The following is a 21,721-nucleotide window of genomic DNA, read 5'->3' as shown; positions in this document are numbered from 1 at the left end:
TTGCAAGGAATGGGTCTGATTTGGACAAACTTACATCTTGTTTGGCTGCTGTGAGGACCTGGCTATCAACTAGCTTTCTGCTACTTAACCCAGCTAAGACTGAGATGTTAGCTATTGGACCAGCAAAATTGAGCCACCAGTTTGATGACTTTACTCTGTCTCTTGATGATTGCGTCATTCATTGCAAGGACAGGGTAAAGTATCGTGGTGTGGTCTTTGATCAGACCCTTTCATTTGACCTGCATGTAAAGGAGGTGACATGAGTAGCCTTTTTTCACCTCAGAAAAATTGCTAAAGTTAGATCTGTCTTCTGATTGAAAGATGCTGAGAGCCTTATCCATGCTTTGTGACATCTAGGCTGGATTATTGTAATGTTCTTTTATCAGGGTTGCCTAAGGAGAGTTTTCATGGTCTACAGATGGCCTTGTTGGCCTCTCTTCATTGGCTACCTGTCCAAGTTAGAGCTGATTTTAAGGTGCTGTTATTGACATATAAAATTTTAAATTGTCTGACACCGTCTTACCTGACAGAACTCGTTGATTTTTATTCGCTCTCGCTCTCGGGGGAGTGGTCGTCTGTATGTCCCAAAGGTCATAAAGAAAACTGTCGGTGAGTGAGCTTTTTCTTACCGCGCACCGACACTGTAGAACAATCTTCCTTTTGCAACTATACAGGCTTGCTCGATTGAGGTCTTTAAAGCAAAGCTTAAGACCCACTTGTTTATTGCTGCGTACGTATTGAGTCTTAGGTAGCTTGCTTTTTTTTTTTTTTTTTTTTTTTAATGGTGTCCTGTTTTAAATTGTGTTTGTGTTTTTACTAGTGTTGTGTATGTTCTTACTAATTTCACCTGCACAGCACTTTGATGTAAAGCGCTCTGTAAATAAATGTATCATTATTATTATTATTATTATTATTGTTATTATTATTATATTATTTCTGGCATTTTAATAATATCTTTAATTTATGTTATTTTTATGTTTTTAGTTACATGTTTTAAGACATTTTAATGATGCTTTTTGGACATTTCAGTAACACTTTCTTAGACAGTTTATTAATATTTTCCTGATATTTAATGAACTTTTTTTTTGCACATTTTATCAACTTATTTCTGGCATTTTAATAATATTTTTTAGGACCTTTTATAATCATTTTTTGGAAATTTTATCAACATTTTCTCAGACATTTTATCATTATTTTTTTTCCCAAATTTTAATAATATTTTGACCTTTTAGTTACATGTTTTAAGACATTTTAATGATGCTTCTTGGACATTTCAGTAACATTTTCTTAGACAGTTTATTAATATTTTCCTGATATTTAATGAACATTTTTTGCACATTTTATCAACTTATTTGTGGCATGATGTGTTCAATGCAGTCTTGTAAAATGTAGCGTTTGGTGAGAAACTTGAACTAATCCAGCTCCTATAAGGCACCAAATGTGCTGGAACCGCCACTGCACTGCCTCCACGATCTCTGGTGGTACTGCTCCGTTTCATCTGTATCACTAAGCTTTCAGACAACGTGCACAAATACAGATGAAATAAACGCAGGGTACAGACAGAGGGCTCTCATTTTTTATAGTTCTGTTTCCCTTGATTCTTTCCCCCCCTGGTTTAAACTCACTGTTACCACCCTTGTCTTCGAGGCTACTCACTGAAGGTAACACGTGCTCATCAGCATCTCGGTGATATGGGGTCTTTTTTTTTTTTTGGCCAGGATTCATTTTCTCTGTTTCTTGTTTCCACCTCTTTCCTGGTCAAAACTTACAGAGGTGATTATAAATTAAAGTTCTGACAGCATTTTGGGTGCAAATTAAGGAGGTTCATCTCATGACTTAGCTTATCCTGTGCTAATGCAGCACATGAGACACACAGACATGGAGGGGTCATTTCTAAACCACATGAGGTCCCCTGTTAATACCAGTCCTGTTTGAATGGGGCAAGGTTTCTCCAGTCTGGACAGCACCAGTTCTGTCTGTATGAAAAATGTTGCCTTTTCCAGTTTAACAACCTGTGTGTGTTAGTGTTTGTTAGTAACGTGGAAATGCCTCTGAAACCCTCTCATCACTGCAACACCTCGAGCTAACCCCAACTTCAGAAACAGAGGCTCATGAATAGTTTGTCTAAACACGGCACGTGTGAAATCCTCACTGTCACTTTGGTTTTCAAGTTTCAAGGTTGAGAAAAACCCAAGAACAAAAAAGTCCAGTCACATCAAAACTAAGAAATCAATGTCCACAGCAGAGTTAAAGAGCTACACGACCATCAGCTGTGAGGAGGAGGAGGAGGAGGAGGAAGAGGAGGAGGTGGCGACGGCTCAGGACCCTGAGGAGATGTGGAAAGAGTCGGGGAGGTTCTTGGCGTACTCCACCAGCTCGTAGGAATCTCTGATGTCCGTCAGACCAAACCAGAAGACGGTCCACACCCCGTTAACAAAGCTGCCATCGCAATGTTTAAAGTACCTGGACACACAGACAGACAGACAGACAGACAGACAGATGGAAACACACATCATTGTTTACTGGGCATTAATATTGTAATCTTAACACCAAAACGATAAATGCAAAGCTGTAGGTTTTGGCACAGGGACTTTGTGGGCGTGTCCCATCACAGCGTTTGAGAGGTGGTGTTGGTGAAAATATGTAGATGGGAGGATGGGGTGAGCCAGTCACAGGTCTACTCCCATATCCAAACACAGGAGAGCACGACATCATGAGCGGAGTGGAAAAATGTTCCCACGCAGCACCACAACCTGTAATTACTCTGACAATAGAGTTAAATATTAAAGTAATGGGTGGAGTTAGTTATGTGATCTGATTCTATTTTTATTTAGACATGAAATTTTCCACAGTGACATACAAACACTTCTCTCTCAATATCAACTCACCAGGCAAACCAACTACTCGGCTTCCCACGCCTGCTGCTTTTGATTTCAGTCCTGATATATGAACAGGCTCGAGTCATAAACGACTCGGTGTCCAGTCTACAGCAGTGATGAGCTTCTCTCTCATTTTGAAGCAGGAACGAATGTGTGGTAGGAACTAAAGTTTCCGAGGATGTTGTCAGGGTTCCACACAAGCGATGGACATCGACTTTTTGATTGGTGGCTGGTCATTTGCAGCCGAAATGCGTCATAGCTAATTTGCATAAAGTTCACGACTCCCCAGCTTTCATCTGACGCTCTGGTCGCCAAAACGAGGACGCTTTGTGGTCGCCGGTGCCCACTGACAATGAACTGAATCAGTCGCTTTTGCAGCGTTCGCAGCTCTTGGCGTGCACATACAGTCAGAGTCTTAATGCGTCTTAATGCTTAGGTGGCAGTGCTGTTTGGGCTGAGAAAGCCATGTGTAAGTAAGGTAAAGGAGGTTGTTGGGTTGGTGTGGGGAGCAGTGAGACCTGGCATTAGGGGAGTGTCTCTGGGACGCCAGAGATCACTGTCTAGCCTCCTGGAGGTGTCGTGGGACCAACTAGACGAGACACTGGTGAAAGGAGGTTCCCACCTGATGACCCCAAAGACATGTTAGTTATCACTGCTCACTGGTCTGTATAGTTAAGCCTTGCCAGAATAGCTTATCATAGGGCTTAGGAGGTTATTCACTGAGTGCTGATCCTTTCTCTAGAGCACAAACTTCTTGTGTTTATTTGAACTGAATCGTGTGCGTGACATACCAGGGGTTGATCCTGTTGGTGGCTCGAGACCTCCAGAACAGTTTGCCCAGGTCCTGTCTGATACACTCCCACAGGATGTGGCTGGTGCCCTGACCCTGCTTACTGCTGCTCACCACAAACTTGTCGAGGTAGGGAGTGCCGCTGTTCACCGGCTCCATGGTGACGATGGCTGCCGCGCTGTAGCTGCAGGAAGAAGATTCACATATGTGACATACTCACATCCACAGGCCTGTATTTAGTTAGAACGACAGGATGCAGATTGTTTTATTAACGCTGATCTGGATTTATTTGTCTTGTGTTACTCCTGGAACAGTCGCACGCACCCTTCGGAGAGGTAGATGGAGTGCAGTCGTCCTTTCAGCGAGTCGATGTAGTCTCGCCTCAGAGTTTTATTAAACGACTTGTTGATGAGAGCGAGCAGGCGCTCAACATCGATCTCATCCAGGGAGCTGTACCTGCACGCACAAACACACACAACAATAACGTTCAGTCGAAGAGTCAAACACAGTGTGTTTAACTTTTTTCAGGAGGTAATTCTGGATTATGACTGAATCCAGGGTCACTAACCGGTGTATGGGGTCTCCATTTTTAAAGAGCGTCCCTGACCCTGAGCCACAAATACAGACAGAACAAGAAGTTAGATATAAACTCATGTTAGTTAGTGTGGGTGGTCACAACAACCTCCACACACACACACGTATGAACCATGTCCTCTTGGGTTACGCCTCAAAATAGACGGCGCTCAGTGCATATGTGTCTACACGTGCGAGAAAGTCAGTGGGTCAGTCTCGCCTCTGTGGCTGAACAGCTCTGTCAGCAGCGTGTCGGCGGACGTGATCACTGCAGAGGACTCAGTCAGCAGCTGATTGAGCAGTCGGGCTATGGCGTTCACTCTGCGCCGCTCCACAGCGCTCAGCCACGCCGCCATGGACAGACTGGGCAGGTCGCTAGGCAACGATACGATGTCCAGCACCTGTAACACAGACATGAAATGTTCAGGAGAAGTTGTACGCTGATTTACTCTCACACAGATGCACTCAGGTACTGAAGTCTGGCTCTGACTGATTCAGGTGAATTGGTACTCAGCAGTGCTAACTTCACTCTGCCTGTACCAGTTCAGGACCCAACCCTCAGTCAGACTGGACTGTTTCTCAGAATGAGATCACATTTGCAATCCGCCTGACAAACCTGAGAACAGATACACACACTATATATATATATACATATATACACATGCTGGCACATCTACGCCTGTGGGGTCACAGTCAGACCTTGTTTTCTTGGCTGCGGAGACCTCCTGAGTTGTTCAGGAACATGACTTTGAGGGGCTGCAGAGCTCGGGAAATTGCAGCCGTCACCTCCGTTGGGTCCAGCATTACCGAGCAGCCTCGCCCGTCCCTCCCCACCGGACAAACCAATGGGATCGTCCCGCAGTTCAGACTCCACTGGAGGAGGCTGGTGTCCACAGTGACGGAGGGTGGAGCGCTGCAGAGAGGAGGAGAAGGAACGACGTGAGTCACCTCACTTTAGAAATGTGGATATGACATGCTTGAAATGTACAAATGTGACATATCTGTGATTTGCACTCGGGTCCGGTACGTCTCCACCCTCACCTGCTCCCACGTGGCGCTTCATGCAGCAGGAGGAAGGACTCAGCAGAGAACAGCGGCAGGACAGTGGCTGAATGTCTCTGCAGAGCTTCGGTCAGCTGCTGGCTCCGCTCCACCAGCCCTTGGGTGCACTGAGACCCGGCCACCGGCTCCGTGGGCCCCGTCTCCTCGTACTCAGACCGGCCCATCACCACCACAGGCTTCATATCCATCCGCTGCAGGAAGGAGAGCCCGAAGGCCAGGCTCTGAACCATCTCTCTGCTGGAGAAGACTGAGCTGTCCACCTGGGAGGGACAGACGGAGACAGAAAGTGTTAGTTAGTGCTGTCTCAAACTGAGAGGTTCTCTGAAGTCTTTTACGTGTCTGAACCAGAGAACAGGTCGATTTATTCCCAGAACATTTTTCTCTGAGAGTAAAACCTGCTTCATTGTTGGAGTTGTCAGCGTTCTTGTGTCAGTGTGACTTCATTTATTTGCCTCACTGTTTTTGACGGATATGTGTGTACACACATGAAAAAGTTGTATACATTAGTGTGTTAAAAATATAATGTAAGTACACAGAAGTTATTACACGTATATGTTTGTGCTGAAGTCAAAGCATATTTAACACACACTTTTAATAACTGTACTTTGATATGTCATTAACTTCTACCTCCATGTACTTAAAATAAATATGCAAATTCTGCAATATTTAGAGTGGTAAGTTAGTGTACTTATAAAAAAGTACTTTATGGTAAGTTTATTGTAAACTGAGTATGCTTGATTGCAAATAGTTATAGTGGTACTTAGTGTACTTACAGAGCGTATACGCATGTCTCAAGTCTTTTTTAATACACTTTCAGTAAGCTTTATTAAAGTATACTTTAATTTCACTTTGGAAGTGTATTTCTGTACACGAACAAAACGTGCACTTTATCATAAATTTATTTGAACTGTATTTTAGTGTACTTTTACGAAGCAGCATAAATTGCAAATACTTAGTAAGTTAGTTTGCTTTCATAAAGTATAATTATTTTTCAAATCTTCTGTAACACCCTATTAGTATACTTTATTAGAGTGTACTTTACTTTGCCTTTAAAAGAAGTGTGGTTAGGTATAATAACAAAAAGTGCACTTAATTTTAAGTTTATTTTAAGCTGTATTTTAGCGTACCTTCACAAAGTGCACTGAACTGACCTATGGCTAAGCCCCGCCCTCAAACGCGATGAGCCAATCACAGTGCGTATAGCCATTCCCATACACTGGGACATTCTCTGCCTGGACGTCCATTGAAATGCATTACAGAAAGTCAGTTTGTTCAGTTTTATGAGCTTTTTCTGAGATTTGAAGTTTAAAAATGGTCAAACGGTGTGCATGGGGTACATGCAACTCTGACTCTATGGAAGAAGGCGACTATCATTCCTCTTCCCAAAAAAGCTGTCCCTCAAGAAAATAATGACTTCAGACCTGTAGCCTTGACTTCCATTGTAGTCAAGTGCTTAGAGAAGTTGATGGTGGGGAAGCTGAAGTCAAACTTACACGGACACGGTTAGATCCATATCAGTTTGCCTATAGATACAACCGTGGCACTGATGACGCAATTCTTACTATAACACACTCAATTTTGCAACATCTTGAAAATCCCAAGGCCTATGCCAGATTACTGTTTGTTGACTTCAGCTCCGCCTTTAACACAGTGCAGCCACACATCCTTCTTAGTAAACTTCAACAGATGTCTGTTAACCCTTATATCATCGGATGGTATCACTCTTTTTTAACCAATAGGACCCAACAGGTCAGAGTGAACCAGACAACATCCCAGTCAAAAATAATTAATACAGGAGTTCCTCAAGGGTGTGTGAGTTCTCCCCCTTTATTTACGGTATACACAAATGACTGTATCAGCAGTCACCCTAGTGTTTCTTTCATTAAATTTTCAGATGACACTGCCATCCTGTGTCTACTGGATACAGAAATAAACACCTCTGTGTACAAGCAGGAGGTAAACAACTTTGTACAGTGGTGTGAGGACCACCACCTCACTGTTAACACAAAAAAAAACAGAAGAAATGGTCTTTGACCCTGGTCATGTGGGGGACCATACTCCATTACTCATTCATAATGTCAATATTGCTCAGGTTGATTCATACAAATATTTGGGTGTGCATATTGACAGCAGTTTGTCCTGGAATGTCCATGTGAACAGTGTGTGTACTAGGATCCAGCAGCGACTTCACTTTCTACGTAGGCTTAGGGTGCTTGGTGTCCAACAGAAGGTGATGTTGCTTTTCTATCGTGTTGTGATTGAGAGTATATTTCGCTATGCAATTTCTGTTTGGTTTGGAAATTTAACTGTGAAATTAAAGTCCCAAATCAACAGACTAGCTCTCAGTGCACTGAAAGTGATGGGGGTGAGGGAGCACCCCACAATCCAAGCAATATTTGAAGACACTGTACTCAGACAAGCCAGGAAAATAATTGAGGACCCCTCTCATGTGTTAAATTCAGAATACGAACTGTTACCCTCTGGCAGACGTTACACAATCCCAGTAAAAAATAAAAAAAGGTTTTTGAACAAGTATAAATTAGGGATAGACTGATATAGATTTTTTAGGGCCGATGCCGATACCGATTTTTTTCCATCACCCTTAGCCGATGACCGATTATGGACTGACGATTTTCTTGAGCCGATATTTGGGGCCGATACTGCTTTTGCTCCCTCAATTTACATCAAAAAAATGACACAATGATAACAAATATTACAGGTCTCAAGTTTAAAATAAGAAACATTTATTGAACAGTAAAAAATACTTAAACAAGATGGAAAGTTGAGGTAGAACAGGTAGAATATTATTATTATTATACATTCAAATAAAAAAAAGAGTTCAATGCTCTTAAATCTTCCAGTAATGTCTTATAAAATAAACAAATATTTAAGCTGAAGCATAAATAAAACAACAACTACTGTACACAGTAGGATTCGCTGCATGTGCGCTGCAGGGTCTTCCGGCAACACAGAGCTGCCCGTGGATGCCTGTCTGTAAATCATGCCAGGGAAAAATAAATCCGTGAATCCACACGCGTATCGGTCGATGCCGATACAAGTACAAAACTCAAATATCGGCCCGATATATCGGCTGGCTGATGTATCGGTCTATCCTTAGTATAAATTTTCATTCATTCCACTATCCATTACCCTGTTGAACACAGGCCGGTAATGTATGTATGGATGTATGTATGTATGCACTTAGGTAGGCACTTTATGATTGTATGTCTGTATGGAGTATGTGGGTATGGACTTTAGGTATGCACTTTACAACTGCACTTTATGTCTTTATGTCTGCACTGTCAGCACTTGTGTTTCTTGTTTATGTTATGTGTTATGTCCTAGGTAGCAGCCCGTGTATGTCCAACACAAATTTCCTTCAGGACTAAATAAATGAATCTTGAATCTTGAATCTTGACACAAGGTATCCTGAGAGGCTGGGCGACCAGGTGTATTTTTTACACTTTAAACCACATCTCAAGCGAGAAAAGTGTCTCCTTTGGATAAAGTTGTGTGGTAACGTTAGACCACAACATCAACTCAACGTGAATAAGATTAACAATGATGTCTACATCTGTTCTAAGGTAAGTCAACATTGTGTTTGAGGCAACATATTGTCACTTTGCTGGAAAGAAATATAAAGTTATCTTTAACATCTCTAGCTAACGTTAGCTAAAGTTAGCCTAACGTTAGCTCCTAGCTGCGTTGTTCATCATGTCACCTTGTTTGCTGGGAGTTCATTAGCCTATTTTGTTCTAGTTTTGTACTTTGGTGATGGTACATCATTGTTAGCTGTTGTCCAAAGGGCTCTAGTTAAGCTAACGTTAACTTCTGGAGCTTAGCTTCATTAACTTATCTGTAATGGCAGAGATAACAAAGGTTGGCAAACGTTATGCTGAATGATTCAGTGTAAATACTGTAGCACCAAACTAACGGAGAGACACTCTTGGTAAAGATGGTAAAAAGGCCGTTATCCTTTTCTCATATTCTGAGCCAAAAACCTTAACTTCAGTGGCACTTTAACTTGTTGTCTTTGATGGTGACGGCAACCAGATGCGGTTCACAAGCGTACACTGTGACCTGTAAATTTTGGCTTGTAATTTAAGCTTTTCATCGACCTTCTCAACAATAAAATGATGAATATATCCCTCCAATGCGTAGTTTAGGCCCTTTTGGTTACTTCTCAATGACATCTGATCGTTATGTCTCCAAAAATCATCAGTTGCCTCCTGTGAAATGCCGTGTACTGTGACACCTGCCATAGCGCCGGGCACTGAATGTTGACTGAGTGAGTGGAGGGGGCGTGGCTTAGCCATAGGTCAGTTGTCAATACTTGTGGTAAATTTGCTCGTCACTGGTTCACTCCTTATGAAGGAGGGAGGCGTGGTGCAAACCTCAAGGAATGTTTTCTTGGCAGTAAAACAAAATTTCCCTCAAAGCGTTTGTGAGAAACTTGAAAACCACCTCCACCGCCTGCAGCCAGTGAGGACGCCTCTTTCGTCACCTTCAAATCCAAAATGCTGCTAAACTAGTCCATACCCATTGAGTGCACAGTTGCCCACGTACAGTTTCACATGGTGTGTGTTTGGGATACAGGTCATAGGAAATTGCAGATTAAATAGTCAACTGAACCCATGAAGAAGAGCAATGTATTCAGACAGAGTTAAAATTTGAAAATAAATGTATGATTAACTTAGAAACTTTAATTTTGTGTGAATCCAGTATAAAATTTCTGCTTTGAATCCATTTTGAGAGAATATATTAGAGGATAATGGCAAAAATGTCTAAGTGGTGTAACCATGAAAACTTGCACCAAATAATTAAACTTGCCTAAAAACACTAAAATTCTCAATAAAACACCACATCAACTAGTTTGACATGATCTTATATTATTACTTTTTTATATTGAATAAAGGTAATGGAATACAATTGTTCTAAATATGAAATTTAATTTGGGGAATCATGAAAGTCAAGTAACCTACATGAAGTGTCAAGTGGTGTAACCACCATTTAAGAGGCCGTTTTGTTAATATTGTACAGAAGGTCATGTGACAGGAAATGGTGTTACAGAGAAGGACCCCTGATGATCACAACTGCTGCATGACAAGGTTAGAATCTCTTAAAATTACTAATAAATTGACGTTTTTAGACTCTCGTCAGGTTCAGTAAGTGTACATGTCAAATGATGTGACCCAACAAAAACATTAATAATTCATAAGAATCATAAAAATGAATATTTACTTTACAAAATCATGTTTGAAATATTGAGACTAAGGCCATGTGCTTACACAGGTGTCCATGGTAATGCCTGTCAAATTTGATTTTAAATTGAAATGTCAAATGGTGTAACCTGTTAACTGATATTTTTTCATACAAAATATGATTATATACAGGAAAATAAATATGGAGTAAAATGTGGAATAAATGTAATCCACTTTTGCAGTGCAACACTGACTGTGTTTACAAGGTCTTTAGTATCCCCGTTTTGATTTTTAAGTTAAGGGTTTTTTAAGTATCCCGTTTTTGTGTTTGTGCATGTAAACACCATATCCCAAATTCATAAACTGGGTTATGCCCTTTTCCCGGTTTCAGGAAACCCGGTTTTGCCAACTGGAGTACTCCGATAGAAGCCGGGATACTGGTGCATGTATACGCTTTATCCCGGTCTCTGACGGCTGCCCGCCGTGTGCGCAGGCACCAGAGTGACGCACCAGATATACAAGCAACATGGCGGCAACAAGAGCTTGCCATTTTTGGAGCGACGAAGAGACTGAATTTTTCCTGAAAATGGTGAAAGAACTCAACATAACTACGTGTTTAGACGGCAGAAGACACAGAAATGCCGACCTATTCAAGTCTGTGACTGTGATGAGCCATAGCTGTAGTGCGACATGAGTATTTACTAACGCTATACCCGCTAGAAGCCACAGAGGTCTCATTTTTGTCTTACTTCTAAATATAATAAATATATCACATTTCCCGCTCAATCTGTTGTAAACAAAAGACGTAAAAGACGTAACACACGCCTGCGCAGGTAGGATGCAGTGATCAGAAAACGGGTTACTGGTATTTATCATGTATACAGGGATATGAATAACCGGGTTTCTCTGTGTTCCATGTGAACATCATATCCCGGATATGCTCAAAGCCGGGATACTAAAGACCTTGTAAACACAGTCACTGTGTTCTTTAACAAATTTCACATAATTTGTCACGCATTATTTAGAAAGAAAAGAGGTGTATCTTATTTCAATAAGTAAGTACACTTAAATCTACTGTAGGTGGACAAAATATTTAATATCTATCATTCTTTCGTGGTTACACCATTTGACATTTTCAGGAGCATTCAGTCTCGCTTTTGATAAAAAATGGTGCAAATGTCATTTTAATTGACATAAAACCAACAAAAATACAGGATGTACATTTTAACAAATTGATGCATGCTTGTAAAAGATATTTCTGAATTGCTCATCTTGCCAGCCCTTATGTCACTGACCCACCTGCAGGCTTCTGTAGCTCTAACACCTTTGGGTATTTGTTTTGGATTTTTTTTTTTTTTATTCAAAGCAGGTCCTCACTGAAAAAGTCCCTTTTTACCATTTATGTAAAAGATACTGAAACAGAAGCTCATGTTTATTTTCCTGTTTTTTTTTGTTTGTTTTTGTTTTTGTTTGTTTTTCTCAAAATTGACATTAGCATGATAATGACTTTAGATTCTTTCATCTCAGACATGTTAGTATACTACAGTACATACAGACATGAGTTAGATGTTTGAGGCAGAGACGCACACATGCCAACACATCAACAGGTGGCACAAACTTCTGAGTAAGTGAACCTCAGTTTACCTCCAGCACGGCGAAGGCCGGAGACTGAGCCGAGGCAGCTCTCTGGAACTGGGTCAGCCAGTACCGAGCCTCCCGGGGGTTCCCACCGACTTCATTCAGAAAGGCCTTCACGTCCCGGTAAATCAGATTCAGGTTACCCAGCACATTTCTGTCTGCGGCGGGGACAAGCTGCTCCTGCTGGGCCAAAGCCGCGGTCTTTCCTCCCGCTCCGGACGCGTCACCGCTCATCGTTCGCCGCTGAGGACCGAACATCTTCCGCTGACGCTGGCCGGAGCTCCGGGTCGGAGCCGCGGGACACGAGCCCGCCAGAAACCTTCCTGCCTTCACCATGGCCCGACAGCCGGACGCTCCGCTGTTCATTTTGGCCATGCTGCCTGCTGACAGAGGTCTCGGTCCCTCGGGGTGGCGGCTGGAGGTTGGGAGACCCGCATGAAGTCTCCTCAGAGCGGCTGCTGACAGCTCTGAGCGGGCGGGAGGGGAGGCTCATTCAGCCCGCTGCTGCTGCTGCTGCTGCTGCTGTGTCGGCACTTCTCAGGTTTCATCATCCGGGACATTTTGGGGTGCAGGGACCCGCTGTGAGGGACCATAGAGACATGATGCCTCATGACAGGGCCGTAATCACATATTTAACTTCCGGGGGGGCACAAATCACAAACTTCCGTTAGTACACTTGAGTGTCGGCTACCACACTGTGAACACTGTGTACTTTTGGCGTGGTGCTCTAATTTCAGCAGGGTGATCTGCGGCTTTGCACTTCCCGACAGTGTCAACGGCTTTAGTTTTTTAAATGTCTGCTCTTTGTCTTGGTATTCTTTTTAAAATTGCAAAAGGACAGTGGAGCACTATCGCCAATATTTCACCATTATCTCCGCCCACACCAAACTCACTATTTCGCCCGTTCGCCATTTTGAGAGCTAACGCTATGGGTTGCCATGGACGACGACAAGACTGCCCTCTTGGGTGGTAAAAACATTACTGTTGCAATGACTTCTATGTTGGGCCCTTTTTGATCTATACTGAGCCAGCACTATATCTCACAGAACCAGTTTGGATTATCTGGTGCTAATATGGTGTTAAAATGCACTAGAATACAGGACATGGCATCTACTTAATTGAAAATGTTCTGGAGGAGGACCCCCAGGGATTTATTTCCTTCATACATCCATGTCTCGTTGAATCTACACAGTTCTCGTGGATGCTGATCCTAACTACAAACTAACTTGAGTAGTCTGTCTAGTTAGTCTGTTTTAAGGCTGTATAATGTGCCATTTGTATCACATATAAACATGTCTAAAGTGCCCTTGAAAACACGCAGAGCTTAGTGCCCTCTTCAGTGGCGAGAACGCGCTGTATGTGCCCTTTATTTTCTTTTCGCCCCTGCCCTTCAAAAAGTCTGTGCACGCCACTGGGACAACCTGTATACCTCTGACAGAAGAGAGACAGAAAACAGTAGACAGTATCACACCTGTCTGATTTGTTCTTTGTCGTGATAAGAGCCATGACACGTAATAAAAGTTAATGTGCACACTGCACAGATATAAAAACATGTGTGCCTTGAGGCTTTGGGTCGTCCTGTGGTGCACTGGGCGCAAGGTGCAAGTTTGAAAATGACTGTTAAAGACATCACAATTAGACTCATCACATCAGTATTGATGATGCCAAGAAGCTGCTTTTGAAACTCCCAAAATAATAATAATAATAATAATAATAAATAGATGTATTACAGAGTTAATGCAGCCCACCAACCTCGGCCGTACTCACCTATTTAAATTGGGGGCTGGGGATCATTTTCAATCAACACCTTCTGCTGCCAACCCTCCAGAAATTCTCCCAGAGAAACATTTAGAAACTTCACAGCTAAACTGAACATTTTAGAGCCAGACAGGGAGAACGCACGCTGACATTTTAATAACTTTTTTATAGCATACAGTATCTCTTTATGAAACTTTTATGACTTTTTTATGACATAAACTAGAAAGTGACAACACTCATCCCAGTCAGTCTGTCCAACACACTTCATTTATCCTTGTTGTTTTTTTATCTGGCCCCAATTCAAAAACGTTTGGACACCCCTGCGCTAAGGTAACATTTTGGAGCTCAGGTTGCATCAGAAGAGGAAGCAGTTTCAGCGAGCTCTGAGCTCAGCCTGAGAGTTTTAAAAGAATACGATTTGAAGAACATGTGCAGTAGTTGCTGGTGTGAAGGGACAGAAGGCCGGAGATGTAACGAGGTAGATTACGCGATGATACAGAGCGGACCATCGTAAAGATTAATAAAAGACTGAGAGCCTGCGTTTGTGACAACACGTGACGCAGCGTGATCTGCAGCATCCAGATTTTTATATGATAATGAGGCTGCATGCATGTAAATGACATCACAACAGTGTAATACAGACAGAAATGAACATGCACAGTTCTCTTTCTGGCCTCCAGCAGAAAACATCTTTTGAAACAAAAATAAAAACCCAGTTTTGGGCCTTATGGCCGGTATACGCTGTGCGATTCTGGGCTGTCCCAGACGAAAGATGACGACTGTGGGAGAAACGTGGCGATATCTTTGGTCGTGGCTCTAAAACGGTGGTCTTACGTCGCACTGTGAGACAGGTTCAAGGACAGCCGTTGTCAACGTCTTGCGACCAAAGATAACCTGAGATAAAATTCTGACGGTGTCAGAAATTTAGGATGACTATCTCACAGTGTGACAGCTGCTACGACCTACGTCTACTAATCAACCAATAGAAATGCAGCACGAAATGACACAATGGTCACTGTGACACTGGCGCTAAACCCAAACAAATGATCGCTTGCCATGGAGGTGAAAGGAACAAAAAGAAGTGTGTGGAACTCCCAGAAAGAGCAAAGTTTGGTGGAGCTGTGGCAGCAGAAGCCTTGTTGATCTGATGTTTCCTCCAGCTGCTATCATGACCGCCAGAAAAAGACGCTGCATGGAAGGAAACTGCAACTGCAACTTCCAGGTGAGCAAGCTGCCTATGGTGGCGCATGCCTTGACTTTCTGGATTTCTCCACATTGAATAACGTGTTTAAGACCAACTGGTTAAAACATTTTCTGAAAAATGAGTCCTCCATGTGGGACTTTATCCCCAAATTTGTTTTTGACCAAATTGGAGGTCTCCCGTTCCTTTTAGTTTGCAGTTATAAGATAAACAAGATACCTGTTAAACTGTCCAATTTTCACAAGCAGGTTTTACTGGCATGGAACTTAATCTGCAAGCATAACTTCTCACCACAGCGTTATTATATATGGAATAACGGAGACATTCTGCGTAAAAAGAAGAGTATTTTTCTAAAGAACTGGTTTGACAAAAATATTTTTTTGTTAAGTCAGCTGATTAATGCTGAAGGTAGTCTTATGAGTCATGATGACTTTACTACATATTATGATTTCCCTGTCACAGTGAAGGAATTTGCTCTGGTAATGGGGGCTATCCCACATGGCTCGGTGACTCCCAGCTGATGTCTCTTTAGTTAATCTTGATGATACTCCATGTGGTAAAGTGTGTTTTTCAGCAACGCGTAAGAATAATAACAAAGCCATTCGGTCTCTATTTCAGAATGAAATTGTTACAAAACCTTATGTCATTACTTATTGGAGTAATTTTGTCAGTAACATTCCCTGGATTAAAGTGTGGGCATTGCCCCATAAATATTTAATTACTAATAAGATTAAGGAGATTTCTTTTAAAATTTTGCACAAAATGTATTCAGTTAAACATTTTCTCAAAAAGTTTAAACCAGATCTAAATATAAATTGTTCTCTGTGTGCAGTCCATCCAGAAACTGTGTCTCATCTGTTTTGGAAATGTCATTTCTCCAGTAAATTATGGAAAGATGTTAAATGTATAAATGACATGGTTTACAAGGACTTTGTATTATTGTATGAGCATGTTTTATTTGGTTTTTACCCCAATGATAGGAAATTGCATGAAAAAGCGTATGTGATAAATCTACTGAACATGCTAACCAAATTTCATATACAGTACAGGCCAAAAGTTTGGACACACCTTCTCATTCAATGCGCTTTCTTTATTTTCATGACTATTTACATTGTAGATTCTCACTGAAGGCATCAAAACTATGAATGAACACATGTGGAGTTATGTACTTAACAAAAAAAGGTGAAATAACTGAAAACATGTTTTATATTCTAGTTTCTTCAAAATAGCCACCCTTTGCTCTGATTACTGCTTTGCACACTCTTGGCATTCTCTCCATGAGCTTCAAGAGGTAGTCACCTGAAATGGTTTCCACTTCACAGGTGTGCCTTATCAGGGTTAATTAGTGGAATTTCTTGCTTTATCAATGGGGTTGGGACCATCAGTTGTGTTGTGCAGAAGTCAGGTTAATACACAGCCGACAGCCCTATTGGACAACTGTTAAAATTCATATTATGGCAAGAACCAATCAGCTAACTAAAGAAAAACCAGTGGCCATCATTACTTTAAGAAATGAAGGTCAGTCAGTCCGGAAAATTGCAAAAACTTTAAATGTGTCCCCAAGTGGAGTCGCAAAAACCATCAGGCGCTACAACGAAACTGGCACACATGAGGACCGACCCAGGAAAGGAAGACCAAGAGTCACCTCTGCTTCTGAGGATAAGTTCATCCGAGTCACCAGCCTCAGAAATCACAAGTTAACAGCAGCTCAGATCAGAGACCAGATGAATGCCACACAGAGTTCTAGCAGCAGACCCATCTCTAGAACAACTGTTAAGAGGAGACTGCGCGAATCAGGCCTTCATGGTCAAATAGCTGCTAGGAAACCACTGCTAAGGAGAGGCAACAAGCAGAAGAGATTTGTTTGGGCCAAGAAACACAAGGAATGGACATTAGACCAGTGGAAATCTGTGCTTTGGTCTGATGAGTCCAAATTTGAGATCTTTGGTTCCAACCGCCGTGTCTTTGTGAGACGCAGAAAAGGTGAGCGGATGGATTCCACATGCCTGGTTCCCACTGTGAAGCATGGAGGAGGAGGTGTGATGGTGTGGGGGTGTTTTGCTGGTGACACTGTTGGGGATTTATTCAAAATTGAAGGCACACTGAACCAGCATGGCTACCACAGCATCCTGCAGCGACATGCCATCCCATCTGGTTTGCGTTTAGTTGGACGATCATTTATTTTTCAACAGGACAATGACCCCAAACACACCTCCAGGCTGTGTAAGGGCTATTTGACCAAGAAGGAGAGTGATGGAGTGCTGCGGCAGATGACCTGGCCTCCACAGTCACCGGACCTGAACCCAATGGAGATGGTTTGGGGTGAGCTGGACCGCAGAGTGAAGGCAAAGGGGCCAACAAGTGCTAAACACCTCTGGGAACTCCTTCAAGACTGTTGGAAAACCATTTCAGGTGACTACCTCTTGAAGCTCATGGAGAGAATGCCAAGAGTGTGCAAAGCAGTAATCAGAGCAAAGGGTGGCTATTTTGAAGAAACTAGAATATAAAACATGTTTTCAGTTATTTCACCTTTTTTTGTTAAGTACATAACTCCACATGTGTTCATTCATAGTTTTGATGCCTTCAGTGAGAATCTACAATGTAAATAGTCATGAAAATAAAGAAAACGCATTGAATGAGAAGGTGTGTCCAAACTTTTGGCCTGTACTGTACGCAAGTGCAAATTTTTAGATAGAAAACTCCTGTTCACTGTTTTTTACAAAGAGTTTGGACAGTACTTAGAATCTATTAAATCCTCTACCAATAATAAGGCCTTACAAACAATTAATGTTTGTGTCAAACTTAAAATCTGTATTTGAATACAGTTTATGTGGTAATGGATTGTGAGGTGATGCTTGGACTGACTGCTGGACTTTGGTCTGAATATGCCTTGAATACTTGTTTTTCCTTTTATTTTCTATTTTATTTATTTCTTTTTTCTTTTTTTTAAATCCTTTCTGTGTCATGACCCCCTGGCTTATTTTGTTGAATGCACTCTGAAATTGCGCGATGGCTACTGTGTGCATTTGTAAATGATGTGCAACTTGATCAATAAAAACTGTTAAATAAAAAAAAGAAAAAAAAACCTATGGTGGCGCAGATGGATGACGTACACTGATGCGTTGCATATTGACATACGTCATAACCTGCGATTCAGTAGTAAACGGCCATCGTACAATCTGCACACATCAAACTTGATGTCGCACTAAAGTTTATTAGATCCACGTCTCACAGTGTGGCATGCTGTGGTCTTATAAGATTGCTAAATAGAGGGCATTAGTGTTTTTAATAGATTTTCAATATGCACATGAAAAGAAAACTTTTCATTAAGCCACAGGCCCCAGATATTTCTAGGAAGTGACTGTAATCACTGTTGAATCTGTGTAATGTTTGTTTAACTCTGATGTGTTCAAGTGTCGGAGCTGTGTGGTCTCTGTCGACCCCTGGAGGACAGTCAGGGTAATACAGTCATCAGGACCTGCTGAGATTCAAGTTCACCATTCAAAAAAATCAAAGTGCTTTTGTACACCTTTTTAAAATTCTATTTGTGGTATGATATTTTACAGTGCTCTGAATTATCAATGAGTAAATGTACACTCACTGGCCACTTAATTAGGGACACCTGTTCAGCTGCTTGTTAACACAAATAGCCAGACAATCAGGTGTCAGCAGCTCATTAACATTGAGTCATGTAGACATGGTGAAGACGAGCTGCTGAAGTTCAGTCGGAGCATCAGAATGATGAAGAAAGGTGATTGAAGTGACTTTGAACGTGGCACGGTTGTTGGTGCCAGACGGGCTGGTCTGAGTATTTACTGGGATTTTCAGCACAACCATCTCTAGGGTTTACAGAGGATGGTCCCAAAAAGAGAAAATATCCAGTGAGCCAAAATGCCTTGTTGATGCCAGAGGTCAGAGGAGAATGGCCAGACTGGTTCAAGATGATAGAAAGGCAACAGGAAGTCAAATAAGCACTGGTTCCAACCAAGGTGTGCAGAAGAGCATCTCTGAAGCAACAACACCTTGTCCAACCTTGAAGCAGATGGGCTACAGCAGCAGAAGACCACACCAGGTGCCACTCCTGTCAGCTAACAACAGGAAACTGAGGCTACAATTCACACGGGTTTTCTCACCAAAACTGGACAATAGAAGATTGGAAAAACCACATTCAGATGGAAGCATGGATCCATCCTGCCTTGTATCAACGCTTCAGGCTGCTGCTGCTGCTGGTGGTGTAATGGTGTGGGGGAGATTTTCTTAGTACCAACTGAGCATGGTTTAAACACCACAGCCTACCTGAGTATTGTTGCTGAGCGTGTCCATCCCTTTATGACCACAGTGTACCCATCTTCTGATGGCTACTTCCAGCAGGATAACGCACCATGTCACAAAGCTCACATCATCTCAAACATGACAATGAGTTCACTGTACTCCAATGGCCTCCACAGTCACCAGATCTCAGTCCAATAGAGCACCTTTGGGATGTGCTGGAACGGGAGATTCTCATCATGGATCAACTGTGTGATGTCATCATGCCAATATGGACCAACATCTCTGAGGAATGTTTCCAGCACCTTGTTGAGTCTGTGACACCAAGAATTAAAAAGGGGTCCAACCTGGTACCAGCAAGGTGTACCTTCACTTTTTTTGAATAAAGTGGCCCTTTAATTAAAAGAAAATCTGCAGATGCCTGAATCCTAATAACACAGATATATAATGATATAGTGCAGTGCAGATATGAGTGCTGGTCACTCACCAAAGTTTGTGTGCTTCGTCACAGTAACTTCAGCCAAACGGTGACTCTCTCAAACCTCAGTGGTGTGTGTTATATAAGCCATGACATGACTCAGTTTTCCTGCCTACCACAGACCTTCCTCTGGTTTTCTCTGGCCCGATAGTATCCCGTCTACAACAGCACTTTTCCAGACTTTCTCTGTACACTCTTTGCTGAGGTTCCCCTGAAGATCTCCCTGGTCTCTGTATGTTGTCTTCAATATACTAAAACATGTGAAAGGAAAGCTTATATACGATGTTTCAATATTATTTTTGGCATATTTTCCATAATAAATGCAATTTCTTGCAAAATGCAAATGCAAAATCTACAGTTTGTGTATCCTGCAGTAATCAGTGTGTAGCTGCTGCCATGTTGAGGCAGAGGGTGCTGTCTGTAGCTCTGGTTGAGGGTGAGAGGCTGTCAGCAGATAAACAGAGATCTGCGTGGGTACATGAGACCCTAAAAAAGAGGCTGGATCATGGGGAGTACCACCAGTTGGTCCAGGAGCTTCTCCTCCATCATGGACGTTTACAGGCAGATTTTAGGATGACTCAGGGGCAGTTTGACAACCTGCTGTCTATCATCAGGCCGTATAGCTCTGGGTATCCAGCAACAGCTACCACCAGTTTCTCCTCCATTGTACCAACTGTAAACTTGTTGTTGTGACCACCACAGAAGCCCCGCCTCTCAGATCACCCCATTGGACAATGGAGAAGATGACGTGAGCCGTTTTTCTGCTCTGAGTTGAAGTTATTTTTTAACTTGAGGAGTTCAGAACACTCAAGAACTCCAGGCAACTAGAGTGCAGACACATGAGGTGTGTAGCAGCGCAAAAACAGCGAGCATTCATTCTCATTAAAACTGTTACCCAAAGTCACCTCCAGCTGCTGAAACACTTTCTGTGTGATCGAGGGCCTTGGTTTGATTATTGTGCAGAGGAAGAGACCTCTGTGGATAACTGAATGAACACTGAAGGAATTCTAACCAGGAGAAGTTTCAGCTGGTTGCAATCTGCAGTCTCACCACTAGATGCTGCTAAATCTCCCTAAATCTGACACTTTAACTGGACCTTTAACTCACACTCTTGTTGCAGGTTTACATTTAGCCCCCATCGACGTAACATCTTATGTTTTCCCTCACAATGTACCAGAGCTCACCCTCCAGGCTAAACACTCCCGCTCCGCCTCTGCTGCTCTGAGACCGACAGATTTCTGCCCCCAAAAACCACAGTAACTCCGAGAGCTGCCAAAGTCCCACTGACGACCGGCTCAACGACTTTAGCAGCACTTCCATCTGTTTATTTCTGCAGTGTAAAAATGTGCTGACTCTTCTGGTCAGTTTATGCACTTTATTCACTTCAGCATGACGGCCAGACCTATTTATAACTCCTGCTGGTTGTCACTGTTTGATGACCTCATGGGTCTGTCTCTGTTTCTTCCCTATCTCTGTCTGTCATCAGGCAGGACGCAGAGGACTCCATCTGCCTAGGCTGCCCTCAGGCAAGCAAGCACACACACACACACACACACACACACACACAAACACACACAGTGAGGGCAGTGCAGAGGTGCACGTACTGTATAATCTTCAGGAAGTGATTAGGGGGTGTGAGATCAAAGGTTTTTGTGCGACGGGAAAACATTCCTCCCTCCGTCCCCCCTCGGGGCGAGACGGACCGACAGCTTCCTCATGTTTAACTCAAACAGATTTTAAACAACGATCCAAAACTGTTAACGGCATTCAAAAATAATGCTTTTAAAATGGGACATTTTTTGATCTTTGATTTTTTTAAACAAACTTAATTTCTTTGCATTTTCAGCACCAGGAAGAATTCGCTGAAGCATA

At 42.4% G+C, this 21,721-nt stretch overlaps 1 protein-coding gene across 1 annotated transcript; it reads right to left on the bottom strand.

Moving 5' to 3' along the window:
• Positions 1-1,277: 1,277 nt before the first annotated feature.
• Positions 1,278-12,672, bottom strand: nags (N-acetylglutamate synthase). The gene is made up of 8 exons (XM_049561087.1): positions 12,150-12,672; positions 5,284-5,564; positions 4,942-5,155; positions 4,463-4,643; positions 4,238-4,277; positions 3,994-4,125; positions 3,671-3,853; positions 1,278-2,463 (listed from the first exon to the last, which is right to left on the bottom strand). The coding sequence occupies exons 1-8, from the start codon at positions 12,516-12,518 to the stop codon at positions 2,319-2,321; spliced, it is 1,545 nt and encodes a 514-aa protein (XP_049417044.1). The 5' UTR covers positions 12,519-12,672; the 3' UTR covers positions 1,278-2,318.
• Positions 12,673-21,721: the final 9,049 nt, after the last annotated feature.

Source organism: Epinephelus fuscoguttatus, linkage group LG19 (genome assembly GCF_011397635.1).
Source record: "Epinephelus fuscoguttatus linkage group LG19, E.fuscoguttatus.final_Chr_v1".
NCBI classification, from domain to species: Eukaryota; Metazoa; Chordata; class Actinopteri; order Perciformes; family Serranidae; genus Epinephelus; species Epinephelus fuscoguttatus.
Note: the sequence above shows the minus strand (reverse complement) of the source record. Positions and strands in the feature narration are given on the sequence as shown.